The sequence below is a fragment of the Petaurus breviceps genome, unplaced genomic scaffold, assembly GCF_028583685.1.
Source record: "Petaurus breviceps papuanus isolate PSGF00001 unplaced genomic scaffold, PetGlider_PUasm1.0 188, whole genome shotgun sequence".
NCBI lineage: Eukaryota > Metazoa > Chordata > Mammalia > Diprotodontia > Petauridae > Petaurus > Petaurus breviceps.
The window spans coordinates 5673820-5691643 of record NW_027185804.1 but is presented as its reverse complement, the minus strand read 5'-3'; the positions used below and the strand labels follow the sequence as shown (position 1 = coordinate 5691643).

The 17824-nt window shown below is 44.5% G+C and overlaps 1 protein-coding gene across 2 annotated transcripts in view; it reads right to left on the bottom strand.

The window, feature by feature from the left end:
* The window catches only part of AMPD3 (adenosine monophosphate deaminase 3), a 75002-nt gene extending 64742 nt beyond the window's left edge, over window positions 1–10260 (bottom strand). The window contains exon 1 of one of the 2 annotated variants that reach the window (XM_069091209.1): window positions 10131–10260. Coding sequence is in view for 1 of the 2 variants with exons in the window: in XM_069091208.1 (XP_068947309.1) it covers window positions 9471–9492 (22 nt within the window). In the remaining variant the exon portion in view is untranslated. Of the gene's footprint in view, window positions 1–9470; window positions 9559–10130 lie in introns of those variants that run through there. The other variant, XM_069091208.1, reaches the window with a different exon arrangement.
* Window positions 10261–17824: the final 7564 nt, after the last annotated feature.

Here is a 17824-nt window from a genome sequence, read left to right as displayed (position 1 = left end):
ACTCTGCCCACCCCATACCAGTGTGCCCCCATTCCTGCCTTCACTATGGCCACACAGGAGATCTGCCTCAACTTCTCTCCTCCAGTGGGATCTGAATAGCTCAGAGGTTCTGGACTTCCATGGTGAGCCCCCTCCCTAACCCTGAGGCTCCCACCAGCTCTTCCTGGCCTCTGAGAGCCTTTCCCTGAACCCTTACATATGCAGCAACGAGATAATGCTTCCAACTATCTTCAAATCAGCTCAAGGCAGAGGCACCAACTGTCTTCCCTGAAGCAGAAGCCAGACTATTCCCTCTGGTCTATCCAGCAGCACAGGTTGTCAGTGCCAAAATCCAGCCTGGCCATCTATATTTCTTCCCTTTATTTTCTTGAACTGGATCAGAACAGCCAGAATGGCATCCTGGATAGGGCAATCTAATGTGGACTTATACTCAGGAAGGCCTGGTTTCAAATCACACCTCAGATACTTCCTAACTATATGACCCTGAGCAAGTCATATTACCCCTCTGTGACTCAGTTTCCTTATCTGTAAAATGAGCGAATTGAAATCAACAGTCTCTAAGATACCTCCTAGCCTTAAATTTATGATCCCATGACCCATGATTTTATTGGTATGGGAAATTCCCAGTGAGGAAATTCCCTCTCTCAGTTCTGATCCCTCTCCAATTTAGTCATAGACGTTTGCCCCTACTAACTGAAAGGTTCCACCCCAGGCTCACTTTCCTTTTCACTTTATACTATCTCACTTGGTGATCTCATCAGCTCCCATGAGAAGAGAAGATGCATTTATTTAACACCTACTATGTGCCAGACACTGTGCTAAGAACTTCATAATATCTCATCAGTTATTATCTCTATACAGATGGTTCCAAATCTCTATATCCAAGACAATTGTCTCTCCTGACCTACCGTTTTGATGATCTCAAAATGATGTCCTGCAGGCATCTCAAACTTGAACATGGACAAAACATAACTTATTCTTTCCCCAAAAACCTTCCGCTTTTAGAACTCATTTCCTGGCAAGTACAACACCATCAATACAGTTAGTTACTCAGGGTTGGAACCTCCGTGTCAACCCCAACTTCATACATGCTTAGTCCAAATATCCAATCTTATTTTTACCTTCACGACATTGATCTTATACATGCCTTCTCTCCACTCAGTCATACCCAATCTTAGTATGGGTCCCCATCACTTGCTGGCTGGGTTCCCTGCTACAAATCTCTCCCCACTTCAATCTCTCCTCCACTCAGCTGCCGAAGTGATTTTCCTAAAGCAAAATCCCAAGTTGGACCATGTCACCACCTCCTCCCCTCAATAAACTCCAATGGTTCCCTAATATCTCCAGGATCAAATATAAAGTCTTTTATTTGACATTTAAAGCCCTTATTATCATGGCCCCTGGCTACCTTTCTAATTTTCTTATACTTTACTTTCCTCCATGTATTCCATGGATCCAGGGACCCTAGCCTCCTTCAGATTTCTCAAACAAAATATTCCATCTCTGAACTGCTGGCATTTTCATTGGAATGTCCCCCATGCCTGGAATGTTCTCCCTTCTTGTCCCCAACTCCTGGCTTCCCTGGCTTCCTTCAAGACTGAGCTTAAATGATACCTTCTTCAAAACACCTTTCCCATCCCTCTCCCACTAGTAACACCTTCCCTCTGAGATTACCTCCCATTTACATTGCATATTTCTTGTATGGATGTAGCTCTTTGGATGGTGTCCCCACATTAGAATGTGAACTCTTTGAGGGAAAGGACTCTTTTTTTAGTCTTTATTTGTATCCCCTGTCCTTAGCACAGAGCCTGGCACACAACACTTAATAAACATTTGTTGACTGGTTAAAGTTTTTGCTCAGGGTCAAACAACCAACAAAAATGTGTCAAAGGTGGAACTCAAACTCAGGTCTTCCTGACTTAGTGATAAGCTCTCTATCCACTGCAACACATTGCCTCCCATTTTTCCTTGATACAACTCAGCAATCTGACTCAAATCACCTTCTTTGTGCTTAGAACCCCAATCTTTGCCTGCCCTTGAAGTAAAGAACTGGCTCGAATGAACAAAGGGGAAGCACTGTAATGAATGCTGCTGGCATAGATGCCCCCAGGGTCTGTGTTAAAATAACCCAGTGGCCAGCTGGTTGTGTGGTGTACAGCTGGCATCCAAGGGAGCAACCAGTGGGGAAGGGGAGGAAATGCAGGAAAGGGAGGTGCCAGGTGTTTACTAAGGAAGCCCCGGCCTCAGCACTGCCTGTAGCCTGAGTCACCTCCTTGTGTCCAATCAAGAGGCCTCTTTTCAGAGCTCCCATAATCATTTTTGAAAACATGCAGCAGGATTAGAGGGTGTATATGTGATCCTCATGCCTCTGCCTTGCTTCATCCACCAAGAGATTACTGTCATAGGGCTCTCCCAGCTGTTTCAGAAACAGTTGGATTCAAAGACAACAAGCAACTGGGAAGTGGGGGAGGGGGAGGTGTTCTATTTAGACACAGAATAATCTAGATGATGCAGTGTCATAGAAAGAGGCCATTCAGCTCAACCCCCTCATTTTACAGAAAAGGAAAATGAGGCTCAGAAAGTTAAATGACTGATCTAAGATCGCAGAGTAAATGGCAGAGCCAGAATTTGAATTTAGGTCCTGTGGCTACAAGTGAAGCGCTCTCTCTACTGTTTAGTAAACATTTATTAAGCACCCACCAAATGCCAGGCACGGTGCCAAGCACTGCCCCACAAGGGTACTTTTTGGTAATTGAATTCAATTCAATAACTATTTACTAAGTGTCAATTACGTGCCAGGCTCTGTGGGAATCATTAAAGATACAAAAAAAGAGTCCAGAGACAGTGCCTGCCCTCAAGGAGCTTACAATCTAATGAGACAAGCAAACAAATATATACAAAACAGGATATAGACAATATAAATGGGAAATAATTAACCAAGAGAAGGCACTGGAATTAAAAAGAGTTGGGGCTTTCTGTACGAGGTAAGGTTTTAGTTGGGACTTAAAGGAAGCCAGAGAGGTCAGTTGTCAGAGCAGAGGAGTGAGAGCATTCCAGGCACAGTAGACAGCCAGAGAAAATGCCCTAAGCCAAGAGATGGAGTCTTGTTAGTGGAACTGCCAGGAGGCCAGTACCATTAGATCAAAGAATATGTGTTGGGGGAAAAAGTGTAAGAAGGGGGGTGGGGGGAGGCAGCTAAGTGACACAGTGAATAGAGCACCAAACCTGGAGTCAAGAGGACCTGAGTTCAAATCCAGCCTCGTTCACTTAACACACACACATACACACACACACACACACACACAAAACTAGCCATGTGACCTTGGGCAAGTCACTTAACCCCAGTTGCCCTACCTTCCCTCCTCCAAAAAGGAAAAAAAAAAAGAAGACTGGAAAGGAGCTAGGTAATCATTGGGTATGGACAAAAGGTCTGGGAGAGGAATTCATTCTCGCTTTTTCTGATGTTGGGATTGCTGGAGGGAACCCAGGATCAGACAATAGTCCTGATACCTTTTGCTGTTGTTTTCATCATATCCAACTCTTCATGACCCCATTCGGAGTCTTCTTGGCAGAGATACTGAAGTGTTTTGACATTTTCTTCTCCAGCTCATTTTACAGATGAGGAAATTGAGGCAAGCAGGATTAGGTGACTTGCCCAGAGTCACACAGCTAGTAAGTGTCTGAGGCTGGATCTGAATCCAGGCCCTGTGTTCTATCCACTGAGTCACCTAGTAGCCCCTCCTGATACCTAGAAACCTAAAAAATGTAGTTTTAGCCTTTCAAGTCATCAGTGCAGGAAATAAAGTCCTGGATTTGGAGTCAGAGAACATAGCTTTTCATTTTGGCTCTAACAATTTTTATGTGACCTTGGTCAAGTCACTTAACCATTCCTAGGCCTCGATTTCCTCTGCTCTAACATGAGGCAGTTCCTTCCAACTGTAAATTGCATTCTCTCATCCTCAATACCCATTATATAGCTTTAGTCTAACCTCTAGACCTTTCCCCTCTCTGGGTCTCCATTTCTCAGAATTTTCCTAGAGTACAAATCCATGGAGCTAGCAATTGGTAGATAAGCCTTTATTCAAATTAACATGTTTGTGAAGAGGAAAAATTCAAAGCTAAGGTGACAGCCACAGAAATGGTAAGAGCCTTCCAGCAAGCAGCAACATTGAAAAAAAAAAATGCAGTATTAGAATAATGCCCATGTGTCTGAATTTAAAAGGCAAATATCTCTAACTCTGGTCCTGGATTCTTTTTCTGCCCCTAAAGAGAGCACAGAAAGCCAACAGCATATGAAAGCAGTAAGGTAACTACTGCTTACTATAATTTCCTTCTTTCTCTCCTTACCCCCCAACCCCCATCAGAATGGCCTTACTCGAGTGACAAACTGTGAGGTGCAGATTAGCCCATGTCCAGGACCTGAAAGGTGGCACAATGGAAAGAGGGATCTGGAGTCAGAAGCCCTGGGGTTTGAATCCCAACCCTGCAAGTTATTTACTGGATCTACTATGTGCCAAGTGCTTCACATATATTGTTTCATAGCAACAACCTTGGAAGATAGGTGCTATTATGATACCCATTTTATAATGGAAGAAACAGAGGCAGACAGGTTAAGTGACTTGCCCAGGATCACACAGCTAGTAAGTGTCTGAGACTGGGTTTGAACTCAGGTCTTCCTGACTCCAGGCCCAGTGCCCTATCCACTACATCACCCGATTAAGGCACCTAACATCTCTGGGTCTTTTTCCTCCTCTGTGAAATAAAGTGACCTCTTCAAGCTTTAAACCTATGGTCCTTTAATAGGCAGATTTATTATCAAAATGGGAAATCATGGACTCAGCTGGAAGATGGATCCTGATTCTCCCTGTTATCAGCACCCCTTTTCCCCAAATGGCTTGGGATATATTTGTTCTTACTTCTGTCTACACAGAAGCTTCTTCAACGGACAGTCTTTGTGTTCTTATCACTCGTCATAATAGCAGAAATTTAGTAAATCATTGTTCGCTGAATAAGTGAATGAATGGATGGATGGATGGATAGGATGAATGAATGAATGAAGATGCACAACTATCTTATTGTACAGGAAAGAAGAAGGGAATAAGAGAAAGGGGAGGGGGCAGGGATAGAAGGGAGGGCAGTTTAGGGGAAGTTAAAGTCAGAAGCAAAACACTTGAGAATGGACAGAGTAAAAGGAGAGAGAGTAGGATAAATAGTGAAAATAGGATGGAGGGAAATATATAGTTGGTAACCATTAAAAAAATTTTACAGTGGGTTTCTCTGATAAACACTTCATTTCTCAAATATTTAGAAAACTGAGTCAAATTTATAGAAATAAGAACCAATCTTGAACTGATAAATGGTCAAAGGATATGAACAAGCAGTTTTCAAAGTAATCAAAGCTATCTGTAGTCACATGGAAAAAATGCTCTAAATCACTATCCATGAGAGAAATGAAAATGAAAACAACTCAGCTACTGCCTCACACCTGTCAGATTGGCTGATCTAACCAAAAAGGAAAATGACAAATGTTGGAGGAGACGTGGGAAAATTAAAACACTAATGCACTATTGCTGAAGTCAGATGCTGATTAAACCATTCTGGAGAGCAATTTGGAACTATGCTCAAAGGGCTATAAAAACCACACATACCCTTTGACCAAGCAATACCTTTACTAGGTCTACATCCCCCCAAAATTGAAAAAATAAAAGAAAAACAATCTATGTGTACAAACATATTTATAGCAGCTCTTTTCTGAGGGCAAAGAATTGGAAATTGAGGGAATAATTATCAATTGGGGAATGGCTGAACAAGTTGTATATGATACTGGACTTTAAGAAATGATAAGCAGGATGTTCTCAGAAAAACAGGGATAGACTTACATGAACTGATGCAAAGTAAAAGGAGCAGAATGAGGAGAACATTGTACACAGTAACAACAATATTGTATGATGATCTATTATGAATAACTTAGCTATTCTCAGCAATAACAATGATCCAAGACAGTTCTGTAGAACTTATGATGAAAGGTGCTGTCCAACTCCAGAGAAAGCCTGAATGTAGATCTTTATTTTTCTTGGACGTTTTTGTCTGTCTTCTTTCACAGAATGACTTCCATGCAAATGTGTTCTGCATGAAGACACATGTAGAACCTATGTCAAATTGCTTGCCTTCTCAATGGGGGGAGGGGGAGAATTTGGAACTCAAAAATTTGAAAAAAAAGGTTAAAATTGTTTTTATATATAATTGGGGGAAAAATAAAATATTTAATAAGAAAAAATGTCACACCCCAGTAGCCAATCACTTGGCAAGGCTTGTGGATTCTCTACAACTTCCCTTGGGTCCATTCTATCTATCTATCTATCTATCTATCTATCTATCTATCTATCTATCTATCTATCTATATCCATCCAACCCCATGGTCAAAATCCTACTTCAAGCCCTCAACAGCCATTGCCAACTGGTGCCCTTTTCCCTTCACTATTCTGTGAACAAGTTCTTCCCTCCCAACAGAACATATGGTCTTTAAGGGTTTGGGTTTTTGTTTGTTGTTTTTACCTTTGTATGAAGCCTAGTATATCAGAAGTGCTTAATTAAATATTTGTTGAATGACTAAATGAGAGTCTCAGCCCTTAAGTTTTGCCCAATAGAATCTTGTACTATATCATTAGCCAACAAAGGTAACTTTCCTTGCCCCAAGAAGGAAGGAACGCTAGGGCAAAAGGATGTCAGGAGCTTATCATATGGAGAGGTAGGTATTGAGACAAAGTGAGTTGAGTGCTGGACTTGGAAAAAAAAGCCTGAACTTCAAAATCTGACTGGCCTTTTCTAGTTAAGTGGCAATGGCAAAGCCCATACTATCTGAGCCTTAATTCATCTGTAAAGCAGGAATGATAAGAATAACTGTAGGAGTTCCTTTTCTGGCTATTTGGAAATAGGTAAAACATATAACCTATCTGAGCCTCCATTTATCCAGCTGTACTTTGGGGATGACGGGGGCAGCTAGATGGTATAGTGGATAGAGCACCAGACCTGGAGTCAGCAAGACATGTCTTCCTGAGTTCAAATCCAGCCTCAAACTCTTACTAGATGTGTGATCCTGGGCTAGTCACTTCACCCTGCTTGACTCAATTTCCTCATCTGTAAAATGAGCTAGAGAAGGAAATGGCACACCGCTGTAGTACCTCTGCCAAGAAAACCCCAAAGGGGGTCACAATGAGCAGGATACAACTAAAATTGACTGAACAAAAAACTGGGGATGATAATGAGTCCCTACATACCTCTTGGGGTTGTTGTGAGGCTGACACATGGTGATGATGAATGTAAAGAATTTTACAAACATTAGTGTTATAAAAATGTCAGTTATTGATGGCACCTAAGGGATTAATCTCACCTAAAGCAACAAGTATGTTCAAGGATCTTCTCTGTATTAGGCACTGGGGATGCAAAGACAAAAGCGCAGCTCCCCCCTGCCCTCAAGGAGCTTGCACAATACAAAAGCATGCAAATATCTCCAGTAATCGAGAACTCATGGTCTACCAAGGAAGCTCATTGCACTGTTGGACAGCTCTTACTTGGGGAATGAGATCTTGGAGACCAGGCAGCCATTCATTTTACAGAAGAGGAGACAGAGAAGGAAAGAGATTTGACTGAGAGGGGCAGAGAAGACAGATGTTGGGAGAAGCACAGCTGCCAGGAAGAAGGAGAGTGCAAAATCAGTTTCAAAGGAATAGGAATCACCTCAGAGCTCTAAAGGTTAGATTTTTCCCTTCCATCACAAAAAGTTATTAAATAACCTTTAACGGGGATCTAGTAGACTTGGATAGATTGAGAAAATAGACAGTGGTTAAGTCACAGGAAATGACTGTACTACTGTCCCCCTTCCTTATCTATGGGAGTTGCTGCTTGGAAATGAGGCAGAAAGGCCCTGCCTAACATTATTCAGGTCCTGAAAGCTGTGTGTCAGAGTGACCCAGACACCCCACCATTTTTAGAAAGGCACCCTGCCCAGCCTCACCAACACCATGCTGGTCTCACCCGGGGTCAAGCCCCTTCTTCATTGTCCTTTCCAGCCTGAGTATGTCAGTTATGCTCAGTCCCATGCACACCACAGGGTGACTCCTGACAAAGGCACTCAGCAGCACATTTTAATAACTTAATTACCTCCCAGCATTAACACTTGAAGGGCAAGGGAGGAATTTATCCTCCAGTGAACTCGACTGCCTCATCTCTGTTTCAACTGAATACCACACATTTACTTAGTGTGTACTATCTGTCAGGAAGCCTGCCAGCTCACAGGAGAGTATTGGATTTGGAGTCTGAGTTTTTAGGTTCCAATCCCATTTTGGTCAGTCACTGACCAAGTAACCCTGGGCAAATCCCATCAAGCCTCAGGCTGGAACTCAGATTCAGTAAAAGGGGAGAAGGGGAGGGGAGGTGGGGCAGAGAAGGAGGGACCAACTGGCCCTAAAGAGATCTTGGATCCATCACAGGAGATAACCCAAAGCTAGTCATGTTAGAATCAAACAGTTCTGAAAACGCCTCCCAAGGCCTCCGTTTCTCTTCATTTCCCCAGACTTGTTTAATGGTAAGCAGAGGCCAGGCTTCCAATCGCACCAGGGGTTCTGCAGCTTGTAAAAAGCAAGACTTAATCAACAACAGCTCAGGGCCAGCTTCTCAGGCTCTCAGGGCCAGCTTCCTAGGGCTCTCAGAATTCCCACTGAACTCAACTATGTCCAGGGCAGAAGTCAAGGAGCTAGAGAGGGCTGTGGGCAAAAAGTGCCAATGAGATAGTCAAAGCTGTGAATCTTTGACTGTCCAGGATATCTGAGGGAGATGAAGGACTCTACCCACACCCAAACACAAGTAAAGAAGAGGCCATCTGGTCTATGACCCGGCCTCTGAGTTAAGCTTACATCTACATCATCTCAATCTGGCCTCTTCTAAAACAACTCCAAACTTGAGCTTACTCAGACCAGATCCAGATCTCACAGGGTTTGCACAAGGTATGGACGAGTGCCTGGCAACCGTTGCTTCCCTGCACCTGGCAGACCTCTCAGCGGGCCTAAATGTTACTTAGCCCCAGACCCCGCAGGTGCAGCGGCCTGCGGAGGGAGAGGGGCGGGGCGCGTCTGGCCGCAGGATCCCGGCTAAAACCGCCAAGGCTGCTGGAAGGGCCTGAGGAGCGGACGGGAAGGGGATGGAAGCTCCACTTTGCGGGGCCAACCCGCACCCAAACCCTGACCTCGGGCACTGCCAACCCGGGGAACTCCCACTGCCACCCCACTCACTCCCGGTCGGGACTGTGGGACTAGCCAAGAGAGCTACGACACCAGAGGGTCCTTCAGCCCTCTCTCTATCCGGCAGAGCTGCTCCACCTCAAGGTCGGCCCCTCTCTTCATTTCTCCCACCCCGCATCCCGCGCCTCCTTCCTTCCTCCGTCCTACCCCCGCACCCCCGCCACCATCACTTACCGGGCTCCAGCGACTGGGCCATGCCGTCTGATCAGAGGAAGGCGGGAGGCTGTGAGGGCCGAAGGAGGAGGAAAACCAGAAAGGGGAGGAGAGGAAGGAGGAGGAGAAGGAGGAGGAGGGGGAGGAGGAGGAGGAGGGGAAGCAGAGCGGAGCCGCCCTGGCCGGAGGCAATGACTCCAGCGCGGCCGAAGCCCGGGACCTCGCCCCGCCCCAATCCAGCGCCCCCCAACCGGCTCGAGACTCCTCGGTCCGAAGCCCCCTGCCCCCAACCAGCTGGTGCCGCTCTCCCCTGCCTGGTCTCGGGGCCGCACCTTGCCCCACGGCTCCGCGGCCACCCCGCGCCGCGCATCCCCCATCAAGCAGCTGAGTGTGGGCAACACGGAGGGACCCTCCCGGAGACCCGAAGCCTCGCCGGGCTCCACGGCGCCCAGCCTGGCAGCGCGCCAGTTCAGCGGCAAGGGCGCGGAGGAGTAGAGGGGCCTGAGCCGCTGCCCTTGCCCCTGTCTGGAGAGCCCGGCCGCACCTCTGGCCCTCGGACTCTGCGCGCCCTCCCCCCCCCTCCAGCCCCCGCTTCGAGCCTGGGCCGCAGAAGCGCACCCCCACTTTTCACCCATTGCCTCCTCCGTCCCTCTCGCGGCCGGATAGGCCCAGGGCACCTACCTGAGCCTCGAAGGGTAAGGACTCTGCTCGCTGCGTAAAGCTGGCTTGGATGTGTGGCCCTTCCCTCCCTTGCAGCCGCTACCTGGGCTGGGAACCCGGGCCCTGCCAACAGGAAATAAGAAAGGGTGCCCAGGGCTCCTCCTGTCCCTCTGCTGGAAAGAGGCTCTCACTGCGTCCCAGAGCGACCGTCCCGGGCCCCTGGCTCCCCTACCTTGGAGCCCCTGACATAGGACTTCGAGCCCCTGAGCTCCGAAGAGCCCTACCGGGTCCAGAAAGCTCAGGGCTATAGAAGTAAGGTCAAACCCCTTCCTTCTATACTACCCTTCCCACTTTTCACCTTCACCCACTTCGATCCTTCTCCTGGAGATTTTTCCCAAGGGGTGACTCCTGGGAAAATCCCAGACAGGGCATGTTGAGAGCACTCAGAGCAGAACGGGTGCTACTGCCTTATGGGTCAGTGCCACAAAGTGCAATTGTCTTATAAAAACAAGATGGACCTGTTAAGGAGAGGGGATATGAAACTGTCCTTCAGTACTGTTGGATGAATTAAGAACCAAAAAAAAAGGTTATTGATTTGACCAGTCCAGGGATCCCAACCTCTCTCTGGAAAGGAAGAGGATCCTGCTACTTTTGGCAGGTAGCTCTCAGATTTCTCCTCTAGATCCTTAAGGACAGGTTTCCCACAAAACTACACTTGGCCCACTTCCCTAATCTACATTCTCCCTGGGAAAATTCATCCATCCCATTGCTTGATCTTCAATCACTGACTTCCAAATCTGTCTCCACCCCTGTCCTTCAAGTCTCCCATCTCCAGACCCAGGTCTCCAACTGCCTGTTGCACATAAATTGGGCATGAACCATGTCTCTCCTTCACCTGGATTCAGCATGTTCAAACTGACCTCACAACTCCCCTTTAAGCCCCCAAACCTATCCTTCCTCCAAAGATCCCTGTTGCTGTTGATGATCCCATGCTTGAAACTTCCAAGAGTCTAACCCCAATATTCATCATCACTACTCACTTCTAATCACTGACCAAAGTCTAACTTGTCAGTTCACTCTCCTCACTTTCTTCCATTCCTCATTTCAACCTACAGTACTTTGGGGATTCACCAATAAACATAGTTATAAAGATAGAATAGTCTATAGGAAAGAAAACTGGATTTGGAATCAGATGTGTAGGTCTGAATCCAAACTCTTCCACTATATGACTTTGGACAAATCAATCAATCTCTAGGGACATCAGTTTCCTCACCTATAAAATGAGAAGGAAAATAAGTTTCCTCACCTACAAAAAACCTATTATCCTGTAATCTAGGGCTTGAAAGTCTAAGAGGAAATAAATTCCTGGGGGTAAAAACTGAAGAGAAAAAAAGCTGAATCATCTGGTTAACGAGAATTTAATTTTGCTTCAGTCCTTTTGGCTGAAAATTCTTCCACAATATCTTGGGCCACATTTCTGCCTTCATTCAATGGGCATATTTAGTAATAGTGTATTTTACTTGATGAAGTAATAGGAGATGAAGACAGGACATCATCTGGGCTTGCTCAACAGCTCAGCCATAAGTGTCCCTCTGTCTAACCCAAGGGGAAATTCTCTTAAGTCTCTAGAATGGTAATTGGTGCCAGAGATGTGAAACTCTTTGAATGATCACAAGTTTTCCATAAAAGATCTGTCTTTGAAATATCAACATTGCACTGTTGTATGGCAGTGAAGCATAGAACACAAGTCTTTGAAGAATTAAAAGTGACTGTCACACAGAAGGCTCAATGTGAAAAGGTTGCAGTATGCCTCACCTTCTATAAGTCTTAGAGGTAGTGAGAGAAATAATTATCTCTCTCATATTAGTAATCAATTATTTGAATTAGGACCAAGATTTTTTTTCAGAAGCCAGCAGTCTCTGAAGAGCATTTCTGATAATGAGAGAATTAACTTTCTCCCCTACCTTGTTCAGACCCCACCCAGGTGGAGAGGCCCATTATTCTCTACCCAAGTTTGGTTGGGGATAAATTCTTTGATTAGATTGACCAAGGCTGGGCAATTTAGAAGTAAAAGACTTAATCAAAGTCACATCCCTCAGTCCCTCATTAGAATAGGTCCACCTCATTGTAATATTCACTCTTCTCATTAATTGTTATCCAATTAGAGTTGATTGCCACCCTCAATAATACCCACTTTTCCAAAGGCATATAAACTGTAAGCCCACCACTACGATTCACCTTTGGCATTCATGAGTATCACTGACCCATTTTATTAGTAATGTGCCAGCATTGTTGATAAAATGATTAATTACCCAGAAATTACATCTCTTGGGCTTCTTAAATGTCACATTACTTAAGCTTAGAATCGGGCTAAGATATTTGGAATACCTCATGGGTACTTCAAAGAAGAAGAGGAATAAAAGATGCCATCCAGGAAATTGTATGATTAGGGAAGAAAGGTGAGCTAGCTGTGTGTGTCAAGGACCTAGGGGATGTCAAGTGAATACATATTCTGCTCCACTCCAAGGAGAAAGTAAGGAAGGTCTTTCCACATAGTGAGTAGACCCTCTGTGGCAAAACTGAGGGAGAACATGTATGGTTCTACAAGATGGGCAGGCAGAAATGGTGTGTGATCTACATTATGGGAAAGATCTGTATCAAGGGAAAATACTGTAAGTTTTGTATTTATTTAGCTATCTATGAATGTACCATATCCCCCAAATAGGACACAAATTTCCTGAGGGAAGAAATGTCTCTCTTTGTCTTTGTCTCCCCAGGGACTAACCCAGTTCCTGATGTGTAGTAGGTGCTTAATGAATACCTGCTGATTGGTTCTGAATCTACATCTAAGAGTACAGTGTAAGTCATTCAAGCATATTTATTCAGCTCCTACTATGTGCAGGATTCTAAGTCATGGTCTAACTCTAAACTAATGGAGCTTACAATGGGAACTGGTGTTCAGAATGATGATCAGGTGGCTTGCAAGTTCATTGACCATATGTTTCACAGCCCTGCCAACAGCACATTAATGTACCTGTTTTCCCACAGCCTCTCCAGCATTTGTCATTTTTCTTTTTTGAAAACTTTGCCCATTTAATGGGTGTGAAGTAGAACCTCGGAGTAGTTTTAATTTTCATTTTTTCTAATTACTAGTGATTTTAAAGGATTTTTTCATAAGGGTTGTTGTGAAGATCAAATGAGAAGATGATTGTGAAGCACTTAGCACAGTGACTAGCTCAATGTTAGCTATGATCGTTATTGCTAGTTAGATGATCCTGGCCAAATTGTGACCTCCCAGAACCTTAGTTGTTTCACCATAAAAGGGGTAATGATTATATCACCTACCTCACAGATTTGTTCTGAGGATAAAGTGAGATAATGAACACTTGTTTTCATTGTTATTGTCATCATCTCATTCTTACTTTTTTTTTATTTTTTTATTTTTATTTTTTTAAGCAATTGGGGTTAAGTAACTTGCTCAAGGTTACAAGGCCAGTTATTTCTGGGTGTGGTGCTGAGTGTCTGAGCCCGGGATTCGATCTCCAGGTCGTCCCAACACTGGAACCGGGTGCTCTTACTAGTCATTCTTACTTTTTTGATAGAGGTCAAATAGAAGTGGTCCTGGGACAAGTTGGTATTGTGCTTTTATTCTTTTATATTTAATTTTCTACCTGCTATTGCACAGGTGAAGTGTTAGGACATGAGCTCATCATTTGGAGGCTCACTGAAAGCTTCCTCTGTACAACCTCAGCAGCAGAGAGGCCAACATCATTAGGATGCACCCATCCTGTTCCCACGTGCTTTAGATCTCCTTTGCTGGGTCTCTATATTTCTAAGGCTTTGGGATCCATGTAGATTGGAGAATATGACCATTTGAGATGGCGACATCTATCCAAAACATTGCTTTTGAATTTTTATGGATCTATATTATGACTGGGCAATTATGAACAACTGTTCTGCCTGTGAAGATGATTTGATGCCAGTACAATTTATTGGTTGAATCCTCCAGGATAGTTTTGCAGAGTTTTAGAGCTGGAAGGAATCTTACAAGCCAGTAATCCAACTACCTTATTTTACAAATGAAGCAACTGAGACCCAGAGAGGTAAAGTGACTTGTCCAGGGTCACATAGCCCATAAGTGTGAGGATTTGAACTTAGGTCTTTTTGACTCCAGGCCTAGTGGGCCTCGTGCTGCCACTAGAGCAGGGATTCTGAAACTCTTATCACTGTCCTCTTGGCAGTCTGGTGAAGCTTAACCCTGCTTGGGTTTGTTGCCTACATTCCTAACTGAAGGAAATGCTAAATTTCAGTTAGAGATTAGTAAAAGTAAAGATGTAACTTTTTTTCCCATCAAGTTCATGGATCCCCTGAAATCTAGCCAGGATCCCTAGGTTCCTAGCCCCTGCTTTAGGAATTATTATATATGTGATACTACTACTACTGATAAAGACCAACTCTCTCTATACATACATATATACATGTGTATATGCATACAAATACACAGACACACACACATACATATACATATCCTCCACAGCCTAACACAGGGTTTGGCACAAAATAGGTGCTTAATCTGGAAGGCTAAACTGGATTTGTTTACTGTTCTAACAATAGAAGGTGAAATTGGAAGATGGAGGAAATGCTCTCAGCGCCTCCTCTTCCATCCTAAATATGAACCTCCACCTTTTTCCCTCAGTCCAAACACCAAACACCCCCCCCACCCCTACCCCCACCCCTGATACACATACACACACACACACTGTCAATTGTGAATAACACTGACATTCCCACTGAAAGAAAGAGGTCAAGCTGAAGTACATTCAGGTCCTAAAGCCTGACCATCCATCTGCCCCCTAAGCCTGTTCTCCCTCAAGGAGTATTTGGCAGCCAGTGAGTCCCACCATCCACCCCCACCCCCATTTTCTCCTTCTCCCTCATTTACACCCTGCTTACTCAGTGGTACACAATTCCACAGCCCTTTTCTCTTTCTTCTGAAATTCCTGGGGTGACCTAGAGCCTGCCCTGATAACACCACTGGGCAATAGCCTAGGGGCCTGCAGAGAGGGGCAGACTGCTTGGAAGGCCAGCTGCTTCCTTGCCTCTGGCAGTCCAATTTAAGTCTGAGAACAAACTACGGGATGTAAGGCAGCCTACAGTTAGGGACCAGGGAGGGAGGGCAGAGAGATGGATGAAATCCACAAGACCAAATCCTCATTTCTGCCTTATGTTTCAAATTTAGACTCATAGGACCTTAGCCCTAAAAAGGGTGTTGAACAAATCACTGAGTCCAACTGCCTCATTTTATGGGTGAGAAAACTGAAGCAGGGAGAAGGAAGGGACTTAGCCAGGGTCACACTGCAAGGTCAATCACTGATTCAGACTGTCACTGTCACTCCCATCTTTTGATTCTCCCCTTGAGGGGAAGAGCTATAAGCAGCATTGTGGACAAGAGACAGGGGGGCAGAAGGACCTTGGGAGGATCTGGTCACTCAAAGTAGCCTGGCCTTTAGGGCATGGAATGCCTATCAGAGGCATGACGAGGAGGTTTTTTCACTAAGGGTAAAACTTGTTGAGGGTAGTGATGCTGGCCACAGAGAAAAGAGATTGGGGTTTGGGGCGGGGGGGGGGTGCTGACAAGCTCAGAGAACAGTCCCAGTATAAGTGCAATGGGAGGGGGGAGGAGAGCAATCCATCCTCCATCCCCTTCCTCTCCTGACCTCCCATAGTCTGTGATCATTCCTGTGGCCCACCTTCCCTTCCCTGGTTGTGGGAGCAAAGGCTAATGGATCATCAGGGGGTTAAGTGATCTCTGTGGTCTCTGAAATGCTGAAGGGAGAAAACATCCCCTAGTGATGCCTGTGAAGTCCTCAGTGCTCTTCATTAATCTTTCAGGCCCCTCCCAGCTCTTACATTCTATGAGTCTAAGATCAAGGGATGGGGGAAGCAAAACATTGGGGGGAGAAAGATTGCAGCCTAATTCCCAAGGTGTGTAAAGAAAGTGTAGTCAGATCACAAGATTTAGAATCATTTCTTCACTGTTATTTTGACCTGTGTGACCTTAGACAAGTCTTCTGTCCTCCCAAAGCATCACTGATTCTGCGGATTGGAGTAGGATTGGTTTAGGTAGAAACAACTGTCTTCAAGGTTACCAGCAAGCTCTTAATTGCTAATTCTTTTTTTTTATTAAAAAAAACTTCTTTCATCATGTATTTATTTATTTATTTGATTGTTTGTTTATTTTTAGTTTACAGCATTCAGTTCCATGAGCTTTTGAGTTCCAAATTTCCTCCCCCTCCTCTCCTCCCCAAGATGGCATGCAGTCTGATATAGGCTCTACATATACATTCACATTAAACATATTTTCACATTAGTCAAGTTATGAAGAAGAATTATAACCCATGGAAGGAACCATGACAAAAGAAACAAAACAAAACAGAGAGAAGGCAAATAGTCTGCTTCCATCTGCATTCAGACTCTGTAGTTCTTTCTCTGTATGTGGACAGCATTTTCCGTCATGGGCCTTTTGGAGTTGTCTTAGATCCTTGCATTGCTGAGAAAAGCCCAGTCTATCAAAGTTGGTCATCACCACAATGTGGCTGTCATTGTCTACAATGCCCTCCTGGTTCTGCTCCCCTCACTCAGCATCAGTTCATATAAGTCTTTCCAGGTTTTTCTGAAGTCTGCCTGCTCATCATTTAACTGCTAATTCTAATAGCCTTTTCTAAGTCCTCATCCTGCTTGACCTTTCTACAAACCTGTCTCTTCCCTTGGTTTCCATAACAGTGCCCTCTCCTACTTCCCCTCCTACCTATCTGACTGATCCATTGAAGTCTTTGTCTTTGTTGTTGAGTCATTCAGTCACGTCTGACTCTCTGTGACTCCATGGACTGTGCCAGGCCCTTCTATCCTCCAATATCTCTCCAAGTCTAAGTTCACATTTCCATGATACTATTTATCCATCTCATCCTCTGTCATCCCCTTTTCCTTTTGCCTTCAGTCTTTCCCAACATCAGGGTCTTTTCCAGTGAGTACCTTCCTCTTCCCCTCATTATGTGGCCAAAGCATTTAACGTTCAGCATTTGACTTTCCAGTGAATTGCCTGAATTCATTTCTTTAAGAATTGGCTGGTTTGGTTAGCTAGGTTACATAGTGGGTAGCGCACCAACCTTGGAGTCAGGAGGACCTGAGTTCAAATGTGGCTTCAGACATTTACTGACTGCAGCTTATTAAAGTGCATGACTGTAGGCAAGTCAATTAACCCTGATTGCCTTAAAAAAATTGAATTGACTGATTTGACCTCCTTGCTCTCCAAGGGACACTCAAAAGTCTTCTCTAGCACAATTCAAAAGCATCAATTCTGACAGCTTTTCTCATAGTTCAACCCCCACAGTCATCTGTATATCTGTGAAGCCCTAACTTCTATCCTCAACTCTGGTCTTGAATCCCCAGTGGATGAGCATGTCTACCATGACAGATCTACAGTTCAAACTCAGTAAACTCAAAACAAAACTCACTATTTTCCATGACAACTACTTAACTTTTTTGAAGGCTCAACTAAGATACTCTGTCTTATTGTTTTAATTTCCTGATCCTCTAGCTGTCTCCCTTTCTTTATTCTCAAATTACCTTGTATTTATTTATCAGATACATTGTTCTGCCCTGCCCTGCCCATGTCTTGTACATACCAAGCTTTTAATAAATATTTGATTTGTAGT